The sequence below is a fragment of the Prunus persica genome, chromosome G8, assembly GCF_000346465.2.
Source record: "Prunus persica cultivar Lovell chromosome G8, Prunus_persica_NCBIv2, whole genome shotgun sequence".
NCBI classification, from domain to species: domain Eukaryota; kingdom Viridiplantae; phylum Streptophyta; class Magnoliopsida; order Rosales; family Rosaceae; genus Prunus; species Prunus persica.
Genome location: NC_034016.1, coordinates 5202485 through 5223896, shown reverse-complemented (window position 1 = coordinate 5223896; position 21412 = coordinate 5202485). Strand labels below are relative to the sequence as shown.

The window sequence follows — 21412 nt, the reverse complement described above, 5'->3', positions numbered from 1 at the left end:
TAGGTAATTAGAAATAAAAGGGAAATCAATTACAATTAATATGGGAATCATTGGTGTGCAAGGAAAGTCAAGTATTGTCAATTAATTTAAACAAACATCATGTTTTTGGTAACAAAAAGTTTAGGAGGAGGGGATGCTATCCTATCCCAAGACAAAGGCATATCAAGGCCTCTTTGAGGACTTACAGAGTTTGAGGCACACCTTTTATGATCCCCCTACGAAATATTTTTCAACGGTCCAAACCATCTATTTTTCATATATTCATTTAGAGATCATTCTTGCAAAATATCATACAAATTAAAAATCATTAAAGCATCTAATTGATATCAACAAAATCAATGAATGCAGTGCTTTAAGAAAATATTTAAATGTCAATAATTTAATTGAGTGGTCAAATGATATCCATCATTTTTAACATAAAATGTGTAACAAATATCATCAAATTTGTTTATTTTATTTTATTTTTGGTCGGAAGATAATGAGGACCATGTTACCTCAATATATATATATATATATATTTAGTTTCAAGAAAATTAAAGACGCTCACTACATAACAAATTAATCCAAATTAATTACACCGATCATGACAAAAGTAGATACCAACTCACGATTGAAATTTATTCCGCCTAATTAGCCTCACAATTCGCATGATCAAGCTTTGTACGGGGAAATTGCAGAAGAAAGGGAGACCCTAAGAAGATAATGAATCTATATAGATATAAAGCAGAAGACAGAGAATGGTGAAACATTCAAAATACCAGAAAATGCTCTTGGTTAATTCAAACATTAAGAATTAAAATTATTAATTAAATTAGGATAATATGGTAAATTCACATTTTTTCATATTAAAAAAAAATTAAAAATAAAAAAAAAATTAAATAATAGATCCTAGTTTTATGAAACACAACCGCCCATATTATATTTTCTTAATTTTTTTAAAAAAAAAAATTCAATTAGCACATACGTAAACGTGTGCCAAAGAACTAGTATTTATTATATTAAAACCAAAAGCTGTCAAGTCTTTAGTTGAAAATCTTTATGTTTTATTTTTTCAACTTTAGATGTACTTTGTAAGTTAAAACCCCTTGAACTCCAAGATTTTTGTTTAGAGTGGCTGCATGCATGCAAATTACATTATCTATATATATAAAGCAAAAGGCAGAGAATGGTGAAACATTCAAAATACCAGAAAATGCCCTTGGTTAATGCAAACATTAAGAATTGAAATTATTAATTAAATGAGGATAATATGGTAAATTCACAATTTTTCGTATTAAAAAAATTAAAATTAAAAGAAAATTCAGATAATGGGTCCTATTTTTATGGAACACAAATATCCATTATTTTTTTAATTCTAAAATAAATTTAAATTTTTTTTAAAAAAAACCTCTCGCATGCGCGGAAGCGCATGCGGAGAGGCTAGTATATAATTATAATTAAAACTAGCAATCAAAAAAAAAAAAATCAATTAGCGGAGAATACTCTCGACACGCGTTTTTATGTGCAAAATATGGAACTTAAAATTAATTACCAGTAAATATTGTAAAAAGTTTTTTTTAAAAGAACCCTAACCTTATGAAGGATAATTTTTATTATTCGTCATTAGAGAAAACAAGGAGGAACATATAGCGTGACCCCTTTTACAAAGATCAAAAGTAGTAACATCTTGGATAATCTATGTGCCAAGGTTTTTAAAACACTAATTAAAGCTTCAAGTTTTCATTTTGGGACAATATTGTCGACAGTAAATTGAGAAGACATTAAAGTTTTGTTAGTGATAATTGTTCGTACAATTAGTGGGTCGATACTTTTAAGGGGCAATTAGCTAGCTAGTAGCAGAGGGCCATCATCTATATATCTATAGCTATTATGTAAACTTACAGCTTAGAGTGGTCCTTGAAAGAGATTGTTTTGAATTTTAAACGCCAAACAAAATGTGTTTGTTATTGAAAGCATGGGACCCACCAGGACAGAATCATGAATGATGAGATGATCTATCCGATTGTGCCCAAAATAAAAATAAAGAAAGAAAAACTTTAATAAAAGATACAATTCTCACACGTTGATCACTGTGCGTACTTTAATAAAAGATGAAGTATGATTAATCTTGAAATAATGGAGTTCGATTCCTCCTTTAAAATAATGTACAATATTATAATTAGGAATTTTTCTTTTTTACTCATCACTTTGATCGCACAACACAACTATGGAAGACATACATGAGGTATATAAAAAGGAAAATGCTAGGGAGACCAACTTTAGATACCAACTTGTGTAAGAGGCCCTTGATATGCCTCGAGACCCATTGTATTGGTGGGCTCCACCTCTATTAGAGAGTTGGTACACAAGTTGGTATCTAAAGTTGGTCTCCCTAGCATCACCCATATAAAAATGTATATGTTCCGTAAAGAGATTTATGACTCAAGTGATTAAGAGTATAGTTATTCTTGTGCATGATGTCTTATGTTCGAATTCCCTACTCTATATACGATATATTGTTTGTATAAAAAGAAATTAATAATATATATATAAAGTATATAATTTAGTATTGTTGTAGACGTGGGAAATAGTAATGAATAAAAAAAGAACGTTGTAAAAATAAACCCATCCAATAAACATTAGCTTTTGTTGATAAAATACAATTGTTTTACACAACCTTTCTTTTTTGGGTTAAACATGTACAAATCAATTGCAACAAGACTGTAAATCCAAAAGGGAAAACAACCCAATAGGCAAAACTAAATTAAACAGAATCCGCGTAAATTATAAAACTTAAATGACAGGAAAACTAAATTGAACAAAATTACGTAAACAACTAAAAGGCTCAAATCACCAAAATCTAGCATAGTCTGTATCTTAAACCACACATCCCAAAACAAAGAAAACCTTAAATATGCAACCTTTTTTTTTTTTTGGCAAAGTCTGGTGTCTTTTTTTAATCTACTACCTTTTTTTTTTGGTGAAATTGTCTCTGCCTTTTTTTTTTTTTTGGTGAAATTATATGTTGCCTTTGGCAAAAGGTTTTTGAATAAGAAAAAAAAAGGAAAAACAAAAAAAAAAGCTTATATGGCTCATCATCAACTACAACACATTAGGGAAATATTATTTTCTTAATTTTATTTGTATTCTCTTTCAAATATGGAACAATATGTTAACTTAATTATATTATTATTATGTTTACAACTAATATATAAATGAAACTTAATTATTTATATTTTGCACTCTGTATTTGTGAAGCTTATTCGGTTAATGCCAAGAAATTCAAAGGTAAGAATTTTTGTTTTTAAAATGAAAAAAATCATTAGATTTTAAACTAAAAATTTTAACTAGCCACCACCCACTGAAAAATTTATGTTTCCGCCTTTGCATATATGATATATTGCTTGTATAAAATATATATATATACTTTTTTTTGGCCAAAGAATGGAAAATTTTATTCAAAGACGAATTGCAACGTTAACATCAAAGGCTAAAATATCAAAAATCCACTCAGGCCACCACATATTCAAATTATGGATCCCTCCTATTCTAGTAATAAAAGATGCCACCACATGGGCAGCTCGAAGCACATAATTTAGTACGTGGTAAAAAATGATGACTAAAACATGATGACTAAAAAATAATGATGACTAAAAAAGAACGTTGTAAATTTAAAACAAACCCATCCAATGAACATTAGCTTTTGTGGATAAAATACAATTGTTTTACATGACCTTTTTTTTTTTGGTTAAACAATGATATTCATTAAAAAAACTTCAGGAATACATTAAAGACATATACAAACCAATTTCAAAACAACTACAAATTTGAAAGGAAAAACAACCCAATAGGTAAAAGTAAATCAATAAAACTAAAATCAAAAGAAGACTCAATCGAACAAAATTCGCGTAAACAACAAAAAAACTCAAATCACCAAAACTTAGCGTAGTACGTTTCTTAAATCACACAACCCAAAACAAAAAAAACCTTAAATTAAGCCATGGCCGCACAGAAGCCAAAGGGAGTGACATTACGCGTGCGAATAAAAATTAAGCAGTCTAGAAGTGCGTGGTGGGAGATCTCAAATCAAAATCTGTATTTGGAGCAAATGTCAAAACTCGAGGTCCACACGCTTCCTTGTGATTATATCTAGCCCTTGACAAATTTGTCAAGGCGGCTAACAGAAAGCAAATCAAATTTGGATTTTTAGATATTAATTAAGAGCCTGAGACATTTTATTATGGTTCTTAATTAGTATGCGACACTAACGGATTCCTAACTTGTTTCTTCTGAAGCCTTTTCGACTTGCGAGGTTTGCTTGATTTGTTTAATTTGGAGTCTTTTGTTTTGTTTTAGGACAACTTTAAAAAAATTTCCCTCATAAAATCGAGCTTCACAGAAAAAAAAGGTTGCTGCTAGAACATAAAAGCATGGAATATTTCAAAGCAGATATAGAAGTCGACTTGTCAAAGAATTTGAATATTTAGTGGTTTTTCGTGTTGAGTGAGGTTGAAAGTTTTTTTATAGCTAAAACCTAAATTTATTTTTTTTTAATCACGTATCATCAGTTTTACCATAATAACATTTTTGTAGTTTATTCAAGAAAGATTTTACGTGATTGTCTTTTATCTTTGATTATTATCATTGGGCAATATTTTGGTGAATTTTGTTACACGCAATAATAAACGTAAACGCTAATCAACCATCAAATCCAAAATTTAATGCAGGGGAGAGAGAGAGAATCGAAAGAGAGAGATAAAGATGGGAAAAATGGAAGTCAAAATAATATATAGCTGACAAGCATATTAGATGGGTGGAATAGTGAGATTGCGTGCTGACATGGATTGAGAAGGAGCTTTCCTCTTAAACAAATTGCCAAAGTGCAATCATTATTCGAATCTATGACTATTCGTTCGTAATCTTTTGAAAATTTGTAAGATGTGCGTAGTGTACAAAGTAGATCAAACTTCCGCCAAAATACCATGAATATTTGAGACCACTAAGACCATTTCTAGGTGGAGAGGGCTATATTTAACTTCGGACTATATTTTAACCGTTTTCAACAGCAAATGGCTAAATTTAATATTTTAATAATTTTTAGTATATGATGTAAATTTATTAGTTAATTTAATTAAACTACTATTTATATTCTATTTAAAATACATTTTAAAAGAGAAAAATACTTTGGGATATGATTTTTGACATCTACGTGATTAGCCCTATAGATTTATGATTATATTTTTTCTTGTTCTTAAAAATTAATTTAAATGGAAAAAGATAAAGGATAGTTTATAAAGAGATTGTGAGAAATTATGAAAAAGAATGAAATTTAAAAAAACAATCATTTTTTTGAATTAAAAAAATAAACTAGCTGATGTCACCTAACGACTAGGTGATATTAGTTGGGCCCCATCCAAGTATTTAACCCGTTGAGCCCAATTTTGGAGATTAATTTTAGAAATTTTGAACTATATTTAAGGATTTAACCCTCACTAGGAGATGACCTAATCTGTAACTTTTCCAAACTCCAATGATGTGTGTAGAATACAAAATGGATCAAGCCTCTGGAAGTTGTTTTAATATCAATCTAGTTAGTCTAGTTTGACGTTACTTTATTATTTTTACTGGTAATCGAGGCACAGATCACTGTGGCTAGAACAGTTCTTACCGACAAAAACCCCTTTGATGACAGGATATGTGACTACTACCAGACTTAAGCAAAGGTCGACGCTCTCCTGTCGCGGTCTTGAATGAACGGCTTTTGTCCTTTGTCTAGTAATGAAGTTGTTTATCTAAAACACGGCGGTACTAGTGCCTGAACTTATTTCTGTTGTGCACTGGACCAACTTTTCCATGCTAGCGACATTTTGGAAAAGACTAAACGAGAGAGAAATATTTTTAAAATAAGACAAAGTAAACAAAAATGTTTTTATTAATTTTGAATTTTTTAAAGAATTATTTACATTTGCATGTTTTGGATTTGAAAATTGAGGAGTTTTTCTATTTTTTTTGAAAAAAATTAGCCTTTTTTAAAAGTGGAATTTTTTTTTATACTAAAACTTAAATTTATTTTTCGTTTTCCTCGTGTTTTTATTATTTATTTACCGACTTTATTTTATTTTTAATAATAGAAGCAACTTGCCATGAAGTCTGTCCATAAATAGGTCTTTACTTGAGACCGAAAACCGCACAACACTTCGAGGGCAACCTGAAGAACACACTAGGAGAAGCGAAGATATTTTCTGTTCAAGACCTGGAAATGGAGTTTAAGAAAATGAGTTGGGTCTTAGCCTGTGTAGGGTTTATGTTCTTGGGTCTTTGCAAGGCTAATGGAAATACCCATTATTATGATTTTGTTGTAAGTGCTTCCTGCATTACACTAACACCATTTTTACAGCCTTCGAATGTTCATCATCATCCGTTGCTTTGTTTTGTTTTGCAGCTGACAGAATTGAATTTTACAAGGCTTTGCGAAACAAAGACCATCTTAACTGTGAATGGGACTTTGCCGGGGCCGACCATCACCGTCCGGAAGGGAGACACTGCTTTTGTGAATGTCCACAACCAAGGCTCATACGGTGTCACCCTTCATTGGTAAAAACTACCAATCCCATTAGCTTAGCTCTAGATTTTATTTTTTATTTTTTATTTTTTGGCATTGACCAATAGTCCAAAACTGCTTGATAGGCTGGATAGATAATTAAGCTTATTGGTGGAAAATTATGGATCGTTAGTTGTGTGTTTGAATGGAATATTCTCTTCCCCATCTTATGATGGGCTCTCTGGCCAATTCCAATAGCTTACTTACAGGAAGAGAGATCATGACTATTAGCTGGTCCTTGTCTTTTAGAGAGAGAAAGTGAAAGTGCGAATAACTTTATAAAGATTGGAAAAATAAAAGGCCAGAGGAAGGAAGTGGGGTAGGGAAGTCTTTAGTCTTTTTCTATCTTAAACAAACTTTTTAATCTTGTTTAAGATTTTCAGGCATGGAGTGAAGCAACCACGAAATCCATGGTATGATGGACCAGAGAACATAACACAGTGCCCTATTCAAGCAGGGTCAAACTTCACTTATGAAGTTATCTTCTCCACCGAAGAAGGAACATTATGGTGGCATGCTCATAGTGATTGGACACGTGCCACAGTCTATGGTGCCATCATTATTCTACCAAAGCTCAACACCACTTATCCTTTTACAAAACCAGATGGAGAAGAAACACTGGTTCTAGGTACTTTTATTTTAATAAAAATTTATATGTATTAGTTATTAACAATTTACTTGGACTGCTGGCCATACCACAACCACAGACATGAAAACAGAAAGTGTTACATCTACGGTTGCATCATCGAATCTCAATAATTATTTTCCATTTGTCATTGTCAGGATCCTGGTACAAGGGAGATGTGAATGAAATTATTAAAAATGCCCTCGCAACGGGTGGCGATCCAAATGTTTCAGATGCCTTCACAATCAACGGAGAGCCAGGAGATTTGGTTAATGCGTGTTCCAATGGTAATTATAATCAAATATCCAAACCTAATCTCATTTGATTATCTGTTGTTATTATATGTGGACATGAGAAAAGCAATTGAATGTTTTTCTAAGTGGGGTTGGCATTCCCGCGTAAAAGAAGAAACTTCTAGGTGTCTTATGGAACATCATGCAAAGCGGCATACTTTTTTGACTTGTGGTGTATGCGAAAAGTAGTAAGCAAGTTGAAAATAGCTGTTTAGTGGTATTTTTTTTTTTTCTTGATGCTAGATTTTCCAGATTTGAATTCCGTTTATTAAAAATTAATATATAACACCTATGTGTATTAAACTAAGTAGGACAGCAAGTCCGCCTCCTTTGAATTCCATTTAGTAAAAGATTAAAATATAACACCGACATGTATTAAACCAATTAAATAGGACAATAAGTCCGCCCTCATTTTAATAGTGCTTTGGGGATGTTATCAGTTGGAGGGGGGGCGGGGGCACGTGGGGCTATAGCAGGGTACCGGTGAGGGAAGTCGCTGGGGCTGGGGCTGGGTCTTAAATTGAACTTTTTAAAAATGAAATATTTTATTTTATTTTTGATACACATGGCACTCATGTGTTGCACATTTCATGAGTGCGCTCACGTCATGTGAACTTTTTTTAATATGAGAAATCATGTCAACATTTTTAATACAACTTTTAACCGACATAATGGTGAGTTGTAAAGGTGGACTCAAAATCTCAGTTATAGGATAAAGGTGGGTCACCCTGAGTTATGAAGGGCAATATTATATTTAACTATAATTTAGGAATTAGGTATATCAACTACAATTATTTTACAAAAGACATTATTATTTCATTCAAACATTACTCTACTTTAATGTTTGATTTATTCATATTTGATTCACTATGAACACTGTTTATTTCTAACAACTAACATACTTTGACATCATTAATTTGCTAACAACTGATTGATTTCCTGTTGCAGCAACAACATATCGTTGGGTTGTTGATTATGGCAAGACGTATCTTCTCCGCTTAGTCAACGCGGTGTTGAACGAAGAAATGTTCTTCGCCATTGCCAACCACAACCTCACAGTGGTAGCTCAAGATGGTGCATACATAAAACCTATAACCACCTCCTACCTCATGATAACTCCAGGCCAAACCATGGACATTTTGGTAGTTGCAAACCAGTCTCCCAGCCACTATCACGTAGCTTCCCATGCTTTTGTTGATGGGGATGTTGCATTCAACAACCGCACCACCTCTGCCATTCTTCAATACAACGGCAGCACGACCCCCTCAACCATTCCCACTCCGATTCTTCCTGATTTCGCCGACGGAACGGCTGCCTCAAACTTCACTACGCAAGTGAGGGCCTTGGCAAGCAAAGACTACCCCATTAGTGTCCCGTTACACATCACACACACGCTCTTCATCTCTGTTTCCATAAATGAAAGAATTTGTCCCAATTCTTCTTGTGATGGGCCAGATAACAATGCACTTGCTGCAAGCTTAAACAACATCAGTTTTGTGACTCCATCGATTGATATACTGCAAGCCTATTACGGGTACGTAACGTAATTTCAATTAGTTGCTCAAATTAATTATTGTATATAACGTTTCCCAACTAAACACCTCACCCCAGTCCAACTCAGCCCATCCCATATTTCTACATCCTAGTTCCTTCACTGAAAGGAAATGAATAGTCGCGTAGAAGAGTAAAATGGTAACTGAGCCAAAAGCGTGCGTTTTACTTAATATAAATACAAATAATAGTTTAAATTAATATACTCTCTGGACTCAAATGCAAGAGAGTATTATTACTTCTCTAATCCACGTCTTATTACTTGTTCTTTTTTTGCAAAACTAGAACTTTTTTTTAATTAAAAAAATATCTAACTTAAATGACCTTATTGCCTATGTACAGGTCAATTAATGGAGTTTACTCAGCTAATTTCCCACACAAACCTTATATTTTCAACTTCACGGGACACGTGCGAAACGACACAATATATCCTTACTTTGGAACGAAGGTGAGAATGATTAAATATGGTGAAGAAGTTGAGATAATCTATCAAGGGACCAACATGATTGCCGCTGAGAACCATCCGATGCATCTCCATGGTTTCAGCTTTTATTTGGTTGGAACTGGTTCTGGGAATTTCGACCCTAATCAGGCCCCTAAGACCTACAATTTGGTTGATCCACCTGAAGTAAACACCATTGGTGTACCAAAGAATGGATGGGCAACCGTCAGATTTAAGGCTGATAATCCTGGTAAGTTCTACTTCTATAGCCACCTAATTACTGTACTTGTCATGGGATTGGGTTCATAGCTCAGTGATAAGAGCATTTGTCTGCAGATAAGTGGTGTCAGGTTCGAATCTCAATGACACCACTCTCCTCTCCTTTCCAAACTCTGACAAATAATAATAATATACATCTAACATGCCATGTGTACAATGTATGTAATTAGGCAAATTAATTAAGATAGAGCAACCATGGAGCTAGGTTAACTAACTATTTAAATGAATTATTTGATGATTATTTTCAGGAGTATGGTTTATGCACTGTCATTTGGAAAGGCATGCCAGCTGGGGAATGGCCACTGTACTCATTGTGACAAATGGACACACCACTGAAACCAGCATGCTCCCAGCACCTGCTTATATGCCTCCTTGTAAATAAATATTGAAATTTACTTTCTCTTTCATGGATCTCAGTTTAATAGTTATACTGAGACTTTGATTTTATTAAGAATAATTGTATCATCCAAGTTTCTATAATGTTTGATTATCTTTTTTGAGTGAATAAATTATTAGGAGCTTATTTTTTGAGTGACTCGACTACATAAAAGATCCTTTTCAATATATTACCTACCTCAATTTCAATGCAAGTGTAAGATATACCTCACTAATGCCACGATCAATCATAAGTATCACGATAATTGGAGTCCCTAGTACAACAACAAAAAGTGTTACCATTTGTCCCGTACATAAGTAACTAAATTCTATACAATTTCTTTATTTCTACGTTTCCATATGTTCCGCTTTAACTCTATTCCACTCCATTAAGGACGTTTGCTTTACCGAACTTACCTTAATGTCTCAACATTTCTGAAAATTAGAAATATGTACCCAAGCTTTTGATGCTTACACTTCAAGAAATTATAAAACTGCCCCAAAAACTGCATAATACTTTGCAAACAGGTCCCTGGTGCGAATTCAGTGAATTCCCAGTCAAATTCCATGCTTTCCTCCTCCAATTTCAATCCTAATATCAATTACACAGCAAAATCTCAAAAAATCTTCCTTATAGTTCATCCAATTCACTAAATTTTACCAAATTTAATAATAAAATCAAAATCCCCAACATCTTAAGAACACAAAATCTGTATCATAGTTCCAACAAAAAAACCTCTTCATTTTGTACTATAACTTATAAATTCCTACTTCCCCATCAATTACCATATTATAATTAGTAATTATCTCTTCTACAATGTTAATAATCATCACGTTGTCACATGGCATACGTGTGGAAGATATACGACATTAGGGCTTAGGCATATAAAAATGTAGTAGTATTGTAGCCATGATAAATAATGGTGACCCTAAAAATTAGTTCCGTCCAATAAGCATAAGTTTTAGTGTTAAAAATTTTGTTGGGTTAACCCAGTTGGTTAAGGCAGTGTGCCCTTACTCTTGCTTCCGAATTTGATCGGTGAATCTATCAACCACCACAACCACAACCATCGAACCACCATTAACATGGGTTCACTAATCGAACCTAGAGATGCAGAGAAGATAAGAAGAAAATATAGGAAGAGAAAGATAAGAAGAGATGAGAGATGAGAGCGAGAGTTAAAGCTTACTCTCTTTTCTAGAAAACTTCAAATGTGTTAACATCTAAGCATTCATTTTAATATCTACCAAAAAATTAAAGGTGGGAGCATAGGGGCGCTAATGATGATCACCTATATTAAAAGGGGCTTTATCATATAAGGACAAATAGGAGGGCATGAAGACAAAATGGTACAGTGTCTCTAAAATTGGACAAACAGGTCCAGTTATTGTTCGACAATGACATGAAATAACTCTTATGTCACTCACTTAGAGTGACATTAAACAACTCTTGTGTCATTGTCCGACAGTGACATAAGAGTTATTTCATGTTGTAGGGGCTTTTTCGTTCCGGCAGCTACTATGGGCCTGGGCTGTTGTAAATAGCAAAATGGATGAAATTGCCCCTTCAGCCTGAGTTCAGAGATCAAGCCCCAAGTATGCTTCGAAAGGATAGTATGGCTTTAGGAAACACCTTGGTTACGTTCACCAATGAAAATAACAACAGCTTACAGATAAATTTTCTAGCTTGGCATGAGAAGCTTGTGGCATGGGAGCAAAATTGTCATGAGTTTAGCACTGAAGAGAAAACTAAGTGTTCTTGGGGGAGGGGGGGGGGGGGGGAGAGGAAGGGTTATTAAGGTAGGAGATGAAGAGTTTGCAGAGAGGTTTAGCTGAGAATAAGGAAAAAGAGAGGAATGAGTGGCTTGAGTATTATTTCGGGCAGCTTGACAGTGACTTTGTCAAATGCTAGAGCAGTCTACCATGAGGGGAAAAATGGGGAGGAGGATGAACAAAGCACGAATTTGTTGGGTGTTGCAGGTGAGAGAGGAAGCTTGCTCTCTGAAATGTGGGTTGTCCTTGGTTGGGTAAAAGAGGCCCCTGTTATAGCCGCTGAAAGCCATTTTTTTCCAAGAAACCCTAATGGTTTCTATCTAATTTGGCCAACTTTTTCCTTCCTTTCTCATCCCCTTCTTTGACTTATCTTATTCTAGCAAAATCTTCTCTGTCCAATCTCATATAATCGGGGATTTTTGGGAGCTTAATGCTTTTTCCCACAGCTGCCTCTATTTCCAGCCATCTCTTTCTTTTCTTTTCTTCCTTCTTCCATGGCCAGGTCTGATGAGGGAAAGAGAATGGGTATGCATACTGGTTCAAAACGCGATTCCTCTCCTAGCAGGCTGCGTGCCAATATCCTTTGGTCCCTTGGGTATCTTTTGCTTGAAACTTGCTCCTTTCCCATGTGCTGGAACCTCCCAGCAGCTTTGTATAATGGACCTTCAGACTTCCCCTTCGTGGCTTTTGTTTTTCCAGCCAAGTGCTGGGGTTTTGCAGCTCTTTATTGTGATTGTATGGGCCAAGTTGATTTACCAAGTAAGTGGGCTATCCTTATCAAGCATTGGGCTTTTTGGTTGAGTTAATGGGCTATTTTGGTTGGGCTATTTTTCTCTTTGTGCTCACCCACATGTTTGGGCCTATGAAATGGACTTGAGTCCCAAGGCTCCTAAGCAACCTGGGACTTCCATTTCTCGGCCCATCAATGGGCCTCATGACAATTTATTACCATCCATACCACAACCCACTCAAGCAAGTCCCGGGTATTTGAGTGGCTTGAGGCCCACTTAAGCTTGTGGCGTGATTGGGTGCAGAATAATAATTCCTTGCTTGGCATGGCTTGTCGCTTGGCGTGCTTTAATTTTATCGTCTTTGAAGAGGGACACGGTGCCTAGTTTAGCATGGGCTTGTATTTTGTAATATTATCTCAGTCCTTGGCATGGCAAATTATTTATTTAGCATGGCATGTGGACTATGACTTGCATCTGACGAGCCTTCGTGTACTCCGATATATGACTTTTCTTAAAACAGTATTATATTGGGCCGGAAACTTATTTGGGCCTAACCATGGACTCTTTTGGGCCTCAACACATGACACTCTAAGTGAGTGACATAAGAGTTATTTGACATGACTAACCTTGGGATGATGAGATTTTTTCTTGGTATTGAGGTGATGCAAAGGGCTAGGGAATATTTATTAATCAAAAGAAGTATGCACTGGAGGTATTGAAGAGGTTTGAAAGGGACAGAAGCAATCCAATTCATAATCCCATTGTTCTTGGTTGTAAGCTTTCAAAAGAGGAAGATGGAGTGAAGGGTTGACATCACCTTTTACAAAACAAGTTGTGGGAAGTTTAATGTACTTAATGGCTACTCGGGTAGATGTGATGTTTGCAGTGAGTCTTATCAATGGGTACATGGCAAATCCTACTGAGCTTCACTTGCAGGCGGCTAAAAGAGTCTTAAGGTTTTGAAAGGTAGAACATACTATGGTGTGTTCTACAAAAATGGAGAAGATGAGGAACTTAACAACCTACACAGACATCGACTATGCTGGGGATTTAGAGGATAGGAGAGCACATTAGGTTATGTTTTTAAAATGAGTTCAGGGACTATGTCGTGGTCTTCAAGGAAGCAGCCAGTGGTGACTTTATCCACCACCGAAGCTGAATTCATTGAAGCAGCTTCTTGTGCTTGTCAAGAAGTATGGCTAAGAGGAATTTTGGAAAAGCTCAGACATATTCAAAGTAAGTCTACTATTCTTTATTGTTCTTCTATCTTCATCTTCTCTTTTGACAAGATCCGCCCCGAATTTTCCGAAACTCGAGACGAATCCTGTGGAAATTCTGACATCACTCTGATGTCGGACCCAATCACTAAAACTAAAGCCTCATTTTCCAAAAGGAATAAGGGCACGAGACTTTCTGCCGAAAATTCGGCAAATTCTTCCTTGTAAATTGAACATTCCCCAAATTTTCAAACTGCAATAAAACACAATTTAAAAAGCCAACTGCCAGCACACACAACGTAATAGCACACAATTTACAGACAAGGACTCCAACCTTCAAATAAATCAAGGCAGAACAGCTAACAGTACTCTTAAGTCAATTAATATACTAACAATGCAATTAAGGAACTCAAATAATTTTATGAGTACCACTATAGTCAACATGAAATGACTTCCCACAAATTTCTAGCCTGCAACAACTACCATCTATGAATTACCAAAAATAGTCTTAGGGGCCTCGACCCATAATACCATATAATCAAACCTAAAAACAACATTTATAATGTTTAGTCAGCGGCTGCACCTAGGCACTACCCTGGGCTGCCTACGTACCCTTACTGAGGGATCAAGCCACACGTAGTTCTGTCCACTAAATCCTGATTCCAATCTCATACAATACCTTTGTTCATCTATCTGGTAATCACAAAATCTCCCCATACGTCGGAACATCCAACGCCACGTATGGGGTCTGTCAACACACCGGATAACCTACGCCATATGGGACCTAATAATAACAAAATCTCCCCATACGCTGGAACATCCAACGCCACGAATGGGGTCTGTCAATAGGCTGGATAATCTAAGCTACGTGTGACCTAACCATCACATAATCTCCCCCATACGCCGGAACATCCAATGCCACGTATGGGGTTTGTCCTTACGCGAGATAACCTACGCCATGTGGGACCTAACAATCAAAAAATCTCCCAATACGCCGGAACATCCAATGCCATGTATGGGGTCTGTCAACATGCCGGATAACCTACGCCACGTGTGACCTAACCATTACATAATCTCCCTCATACGCCAGAACATCGAACGTCACGTATGGGGTCTATCCACGAGCCGGATAACCTATGCCACGTGGGACCTAACAATCACAAAATCTCCCCATACGCCAGAACATCCAACGCCATGTATGGGAACCTATGCCATGTGTAACCTAACCATTACATAATAGTACTTACAATTTAATCAATATCCGAGGAGGTACATAGGGTAGTGCTATAGTACTTCAAACTGACATTCTAAACTCTTTTTACCTTTATAAATATATATTAAGTTCTAAAGTTGTATAAGCCTCAACCACAATCTAGCATCCGATAATTCCCCAATTTAAAATAATAAATTAATATCCTAATCCCACATAATCAGCTTAACTCAACAACGCTCAAGACCTGTCACTAGGGTCATCATAATCCTCTTGGAAAGGTTAAACTATCTTGGGAAGACTCACGGTCAACCAAGAGTCAAACTACCCAAACTTGGTCAAACAGGCCCATGGGGCCCACAACCTTCGTTCTCCTATCCGAGAATTCCTATAGGTTCTACAAGGTTTAGGATACACGTCCTACAAGTTTGGTCCGGATCAGACGGTTGGATTGCTCGCGATCGCACGATTGGATGGTTATTATAAACCTGAACTTTAAGTTATTAAATCGGAACATCCGGGGCTCCGATTCATTATCCGTGAATTCCTACACGATCCTAGAAATGCCTAGATTAACATATATTAAATTCAAGACTATTCAACAGTTCAAACCTATCAAACCCCGATAACGTACAACAGGCGAAATCCGTTCGGGGTTTAAACGTCAACCATACGAAACCAAGAAATAACCCCTCACGCGCGAAATTATAGAAGATCCCCTTTAAGATCAAACAATTCCATCGAATTGAGTATGATTGTATGTGTGATAGCATCTACTATACCAGGAATATCAATGAACCCAATTGGAATCCGAGCACACCTACGCTCTCGTGACATCGGGGGGATCACATCGAGACAAAATGCCCCTCTGCTACAGTGCCCACGCTCCGCCACAGGCACCGGCAGAAAGTGGGTGTCCAAAGAGATAATGCCTTATCGGAAAATCTCAAAATTTCAGCTAAAGACTTCTACCTTAGGTAAAACACCATATTTGGAGTCACTTTTGTTCTTGGGCTTACCCCAAAAAGTGACCGGAATCGTAAACCCAAAACTGAAAATCAATTGACCTAGGCTCAAAATGAAAGAAATCCTACCCAACCAACAACTAGAGCATGGAAAATAGTCGAAAATCCATACCTTACTCGACTGGATCGGTGAAGAAATCAGAGAGAACGAGCGGTTTGAAATTTTGAAAAAATCGGCCCGATTTTTTCAGATTCCGGCGACTGTGCTGGTGGTTGGCGACGGAGACCAGGTGGGACTAGAAGAGGAACTCATGATGGTCCTTTTGGGACCCATGCCGCCCCAAGTGGTGGCCGATGGTGGCTCTTGGAGCCATCGGTTGTGCAAACAAATTCGAAGGGGAGGGGCTGCTTGCAGGAGAAAGAGAGAGAGAGAGAGAGAGAGAGAGAGAGAGAGAGAGAGAGAGAGAGAGAGAGAGAGAGTGTGTGTGTGTGTGTTTTTTTTTTTTAGGTTTTTTTTTATTTATTAAAAACTCATTTCAAAATATTTACGATTTTGTCACTGGTGATGTTTTTCTCGTAACTTCTTCGTTACAACTCCGATTTGAGCCCACTACGTGTCTATGAACTCATCTCGCCGTGCTCTATGCAACGGTGCAGTTGGAATCCCCAAATTTCTTCCCAGTCAAAAAGTCAACTTTGAACCTAATAAAATATTCTAGGGGCAAAATGGTATATTCTCTGAATAAATTAATATTTACCAATTTATTTAGGACCGGGTCGTTACATCTTTCTCTACACACCACAAGAAAATCGGGTATTTACGGTGTGTATTGCGTGCCGTAAATGATAATTCACAACGTGCCACTGCGTGTCACGAATGGCCAAGCCGTAAAAAGCCTTTTCTTTTTAATGTGTGCATCCGCTTGCCACAAGCGTTAATAAGGCGCGCCATGATTGAGTTCTCGTATCAGGTTTGGACAACTATTTACGGCGCATTTTGCATGCCTTAATTGGTATACATTACACGGCTCTTTTGGCGCGCCATAAAAGCTTTATTTGATACATATTTACTGCACATTGTTCACGTCTTAATTGGTGTACATTACACGGCTCCTTAAGTGTGCCATAAAAGCTTCAATTTCATATTTATTAACAGCGCATTTTGCACGTCATGTCTATGTGGTTTTTTTAAATTTAAATTTTTTATAAATATAATCCAATTTTTTGATTATTCCAATATTCACTTTGACAATACATTTCTTCATTATTAACCCAGGCATTTGAGTTTAACAAAGAAACACATTTTAATTCAAATAAATATACGAGATATAAAAAAACTAATCATTGAAATCACCATCATAATCAATTCAAAATAGAACTCTTAAGAGTACATAAGAAACACATAAGAGTTCTGTCAAACATTCCCAAACATTTTTACAGCCTCGAATCCATTCACTTGTGAAGATAACAACAAAAATAAGTCTCTAACATCAACCTATGCTAAAATAATGTCCTTTAGCAGTAGACAATATTCATGAGCATTCTTTGACCTTTTGAGAAAAACCTGCAGGATATCAAATATATAAATAGAAAAAGTCTTTTTTTTTTATTTTTAAATCACAACAAAGGTGGATCCCAATCAGTAGAAAACATAATAATTTACAATGATATATATATATATATATATATATCAGTGTCATGACTTGATTATGCACTAGACGTATATATAAAATGATATATATATATATATATATATATATATATAGAGTTTTTCTCTAATGCGGACATCCGCATTGTGCTAAAGTCCGGTCATGTCCTTCCAGCTTCTTTTCTGTAGGTGGATTTGATTTCATACGTGTATAAAGCAAAAAAATGGTAAGCACTCCATATATAAATATATAATTAGGGGTTGGGCCTTCCAAAAGGTATCCGAAAAGTGGGAAGGTGTGCAGAAGAACAATAAGCAATAACATTGGTTGCTACTGTAAGCTGGCTTCTTTTTTTGTTTTATTATAGAGCCATGTCAGTGATGAACAGGTTCCACTAAGCCAGTATGGTTCCTCAAGCCAAGTGGGTTCCACTAAGAACCAAATTCACTTGCAAAAAGAAGTTGCAAAAGAGACGACTGGACTTTAACATAATGCAGACGTCCGCATTAGAAAAAAACTCTATATATATATATACAATGATATATATTATGCTCTTTTAACATTGATTATGCACAGTCATGACTTGATTATTATACAATGAGAACTATACCATCTACATGTGAAAGAAGGAATTTACCTCAAAGATGCAACGCTAACACAATTTGATGTACTTGATCGGCCATGCAATCGTAGTTCCTAATGCTTCACGAAGAAGAAAGAACTCACGTGTTGGTCGATACAAGGCCATATTATCATCCATTAAATCGTTCACCCAAACTTTCCAGCACTCGTGACCAAGAGGCACATGATGGACTAATGAATTGGGATCAGTTGATGCAATTTCCCAAATTCCAACAACTTCACTTGTCCCAATCCAATTTAACTGTTTACACTTTGCATTCTCAGCTGGATTTTCCTTTTGTTTGCTTTGTGCCATCTCATTAGCAGAATTTTGAACATTATTATTTACCTTTTGTTTGCTTTGTACACTCATTAGCAAAATGTTGGACACTTAAGTTTTCCTTCTCCTATTACATTAAGGAAGACATTAATTGAATAACAAATTTATAACTCAAAACATTTGGTATTCAACTAAGAATATTTGTTATATGAATAAGACTTACAATGTTAATCTCCCCTGTTGCTATTCGAGTATGAAGATCTGTCATTTGATTTTTCAATTCTATAACCTCATTTTCCAATAAATTGAATTGATCACGAACACGAACTTGACCTTCAATCTTTGAAACGGTTGCCCCAAACCCCATTCCTCTTATTCGTCCTCGTGGATCAGGACCAAGTACTTTTGCTACAGCATCATCTTTAATAGAACATTTTTGTTGTCCTTGTTCTTTTTTGTACGTTTTCACTTCTTTCTAAAATTTACCACCACAAAAATAAAAACTTAAATATCAATCATAGGAAAAAAACTAAAAATATGCAGCAAACAGTTTTTACCACTAAATCTGGATCCTCAACGTCATCATCCTTATTCTTCTCTCTTTTTGTATCCATAGATCCAAACATCAGTCCTTGAAATTGCATCAGGTATCTCACTTTTCTGTTGCTGCAAAAAGAAAAAAAAAAATCAATACTCACACTACAAATTGAGATCAAACTAATATCATTTTTACCAGTTCATCCTCTATGCAGGCAAAGCTTTTACGGCTCGTTCTATGCCCTAAATTTTGTGTTGCCCTCATATTTCCTTGAACTTTTGACACTTTTCTTACACAAAGAGAGAACATAACAAATTAACGCTAAAATATAAATCAATTTGACCCAACAAACATAGGTAAATATCCAAATATAAGATGTATCACTCAAATCAAATTTGTGAAACACTCAATCAATATCTACAACATCATCAATGGCAGCCAACACCAAAGATTAAGACACAATAAAGATGAAAAAGTAAATACACACTTACTCTAGTTTCTTGACTAGTTCGTTCTTTGAGAAATAAGAGTCATTCGTCCGTAGTTTTTGCATTGTCCGGTTTGGGGAGAGAAGCAGCGTGTGGTAGGCCAACCACTTCAGCTTGCTTCATCACCATTTTCACTAAATTGGATTGATGGTCCCTCCAAAGTTCGCGTAACTTTCGAAAAGTATATTTCTTGTGGCAATCATCAAGACTGAACTTTTGCTACCAAAAAGAAAAAAAAAACATACACATTACTTTGGATGGAAATGAGAAAATAAATTATAATATGGATGTGTGAAGGCTCAGCTATACAATACCGTGACATGCTCTCGCTTTACAACTAGCCCCATCATCATCTGGATGCAGATTTTTTCGGATTCCCATATATTTCAAATCCTTACGAGATTTCAAGTTGTCCTTTGTTTTTCCCTTCATATTTAAGAGAGTGCCAACAATGCTGTCACAAACATTTTTCTCGATGTGCATTACGTCTAAATTGTGACGTATTAATAATGCCTACATCACAAAGAAATGATATATCAACTTTAGCAATAAGCCTTCCAAAGAAACACAAAGAAAGTATAAAGTCCTAATAAAATTGAATAAAAATCAGAGGTAAAATGACAAACCTCCCAATAGGGCAACTCAAAGAAAACTGATTTCTTTTTCCAAGGCCATATAGAATCTTTATCTGTCTCTCTCTTCCTTTTTTTGTTGATCTTTTTCTTTGCTTTTCCGCAATCATTATTGAAATTCTTCACTACTTGAAGAACTTATGAACCGGTTAATGTTCTAGTCTTTCGCCCACATTCCATAGTTCCATCAAACCAACCTGCTTTTCCCCAAAATGGATGGTTGTGTGCAAGAAACCTTCTATGATTCATGTATACACACTTTCTATTATGAGTCATCCACTTTGAACATGTGTCAACCCCGCACATTGGACAAGCTTTCTCACCCTTCGTGGAATATCCGAACAAATTCCCATAAGCTAGAAAGTCGTTTATTGTCCACATCAATATAGCTTTTAGATTGAATGTGGACTTGTTGAAAGCATCATAAACACTTACACCATTGATCCATAACTCTTTCAAATCTTCTACAAGTGGTTCCAAATATACATTTATACCGTTTCCAGGTTGCCTTGGCCCTGGGATGAGTAATATCAACATTAAATTCTCCTTGGACATGCATAGAGATGGGGGGAGATTATATGCAACCAAAATCGCGGGCCAATAACTATATTTAGAACTAAGATCACCGAAAGGATTAAATCCATCGGATGAAAGGCCGAGTCTAAGATTACGTGGATCTGAAGCAAAAGAAGGCCACTTATTATCAATCCTATTCCATGCCAATGTGTCTATTGGATGTCGCATCTTGCCGTCATGACTTTTATTAGTGTAATACCATGTTAATTGTTCTACCTTTTCTGGTGACTTAAACATTCTCCTAAATCTTGGTATGATTGGAAAGTAACGCAAGATCTTTGTAGGGACTCATTGTTGAATATTTTTGGTACGCTCATTAATTTTCCACCGTGAAGAACCACCTTTGGACATGTCTCCATCCTTTAAATCTTTTCTAAATAAACAGCAATCTTGCACACAATCATGTATCTTCTCATATCCTAGATCAAAATCATTGAGTAATTTTTTGGTAGCATACAAAGAATTTGGAAGTCTGTTATCACGTGGTAGAAAACCGTGAAGAAGATGAAGAAGCCCGTCAAAAGCTATATCAGTTAGACTATGCCTAGCCTTATACTTGTATAAGACAACAATTGCAGACATCTTTG

At 35.7% G+C, this 21412-nt stretch overlaps 1 protein-coding gene across 1 annotated transcript; it reads left to right on the top strand.

Annotated features, from left to right (window-relative positions):
- LOC18768847 (putative laccase-9) lies at nt 6156–10301 on the top strand. Its single transcript, XM_007199683.2, has 7 exons — nt 6156–6337; nt 6422–6573; nt 6964–7208; nt 7364–7492; nt 8447–9032; nt 9392–9741; nt 10019–10301. Exons 1-7 carry the CDS (start codon nt 6239–6241, stop codon nt 10150–10152), a joined length of 1695 nt encoding a protein of 564 aa, XP_007199745.1. The 5' UTR covers nt 6156–6238; the 3' UTR covers nt 10153–10301.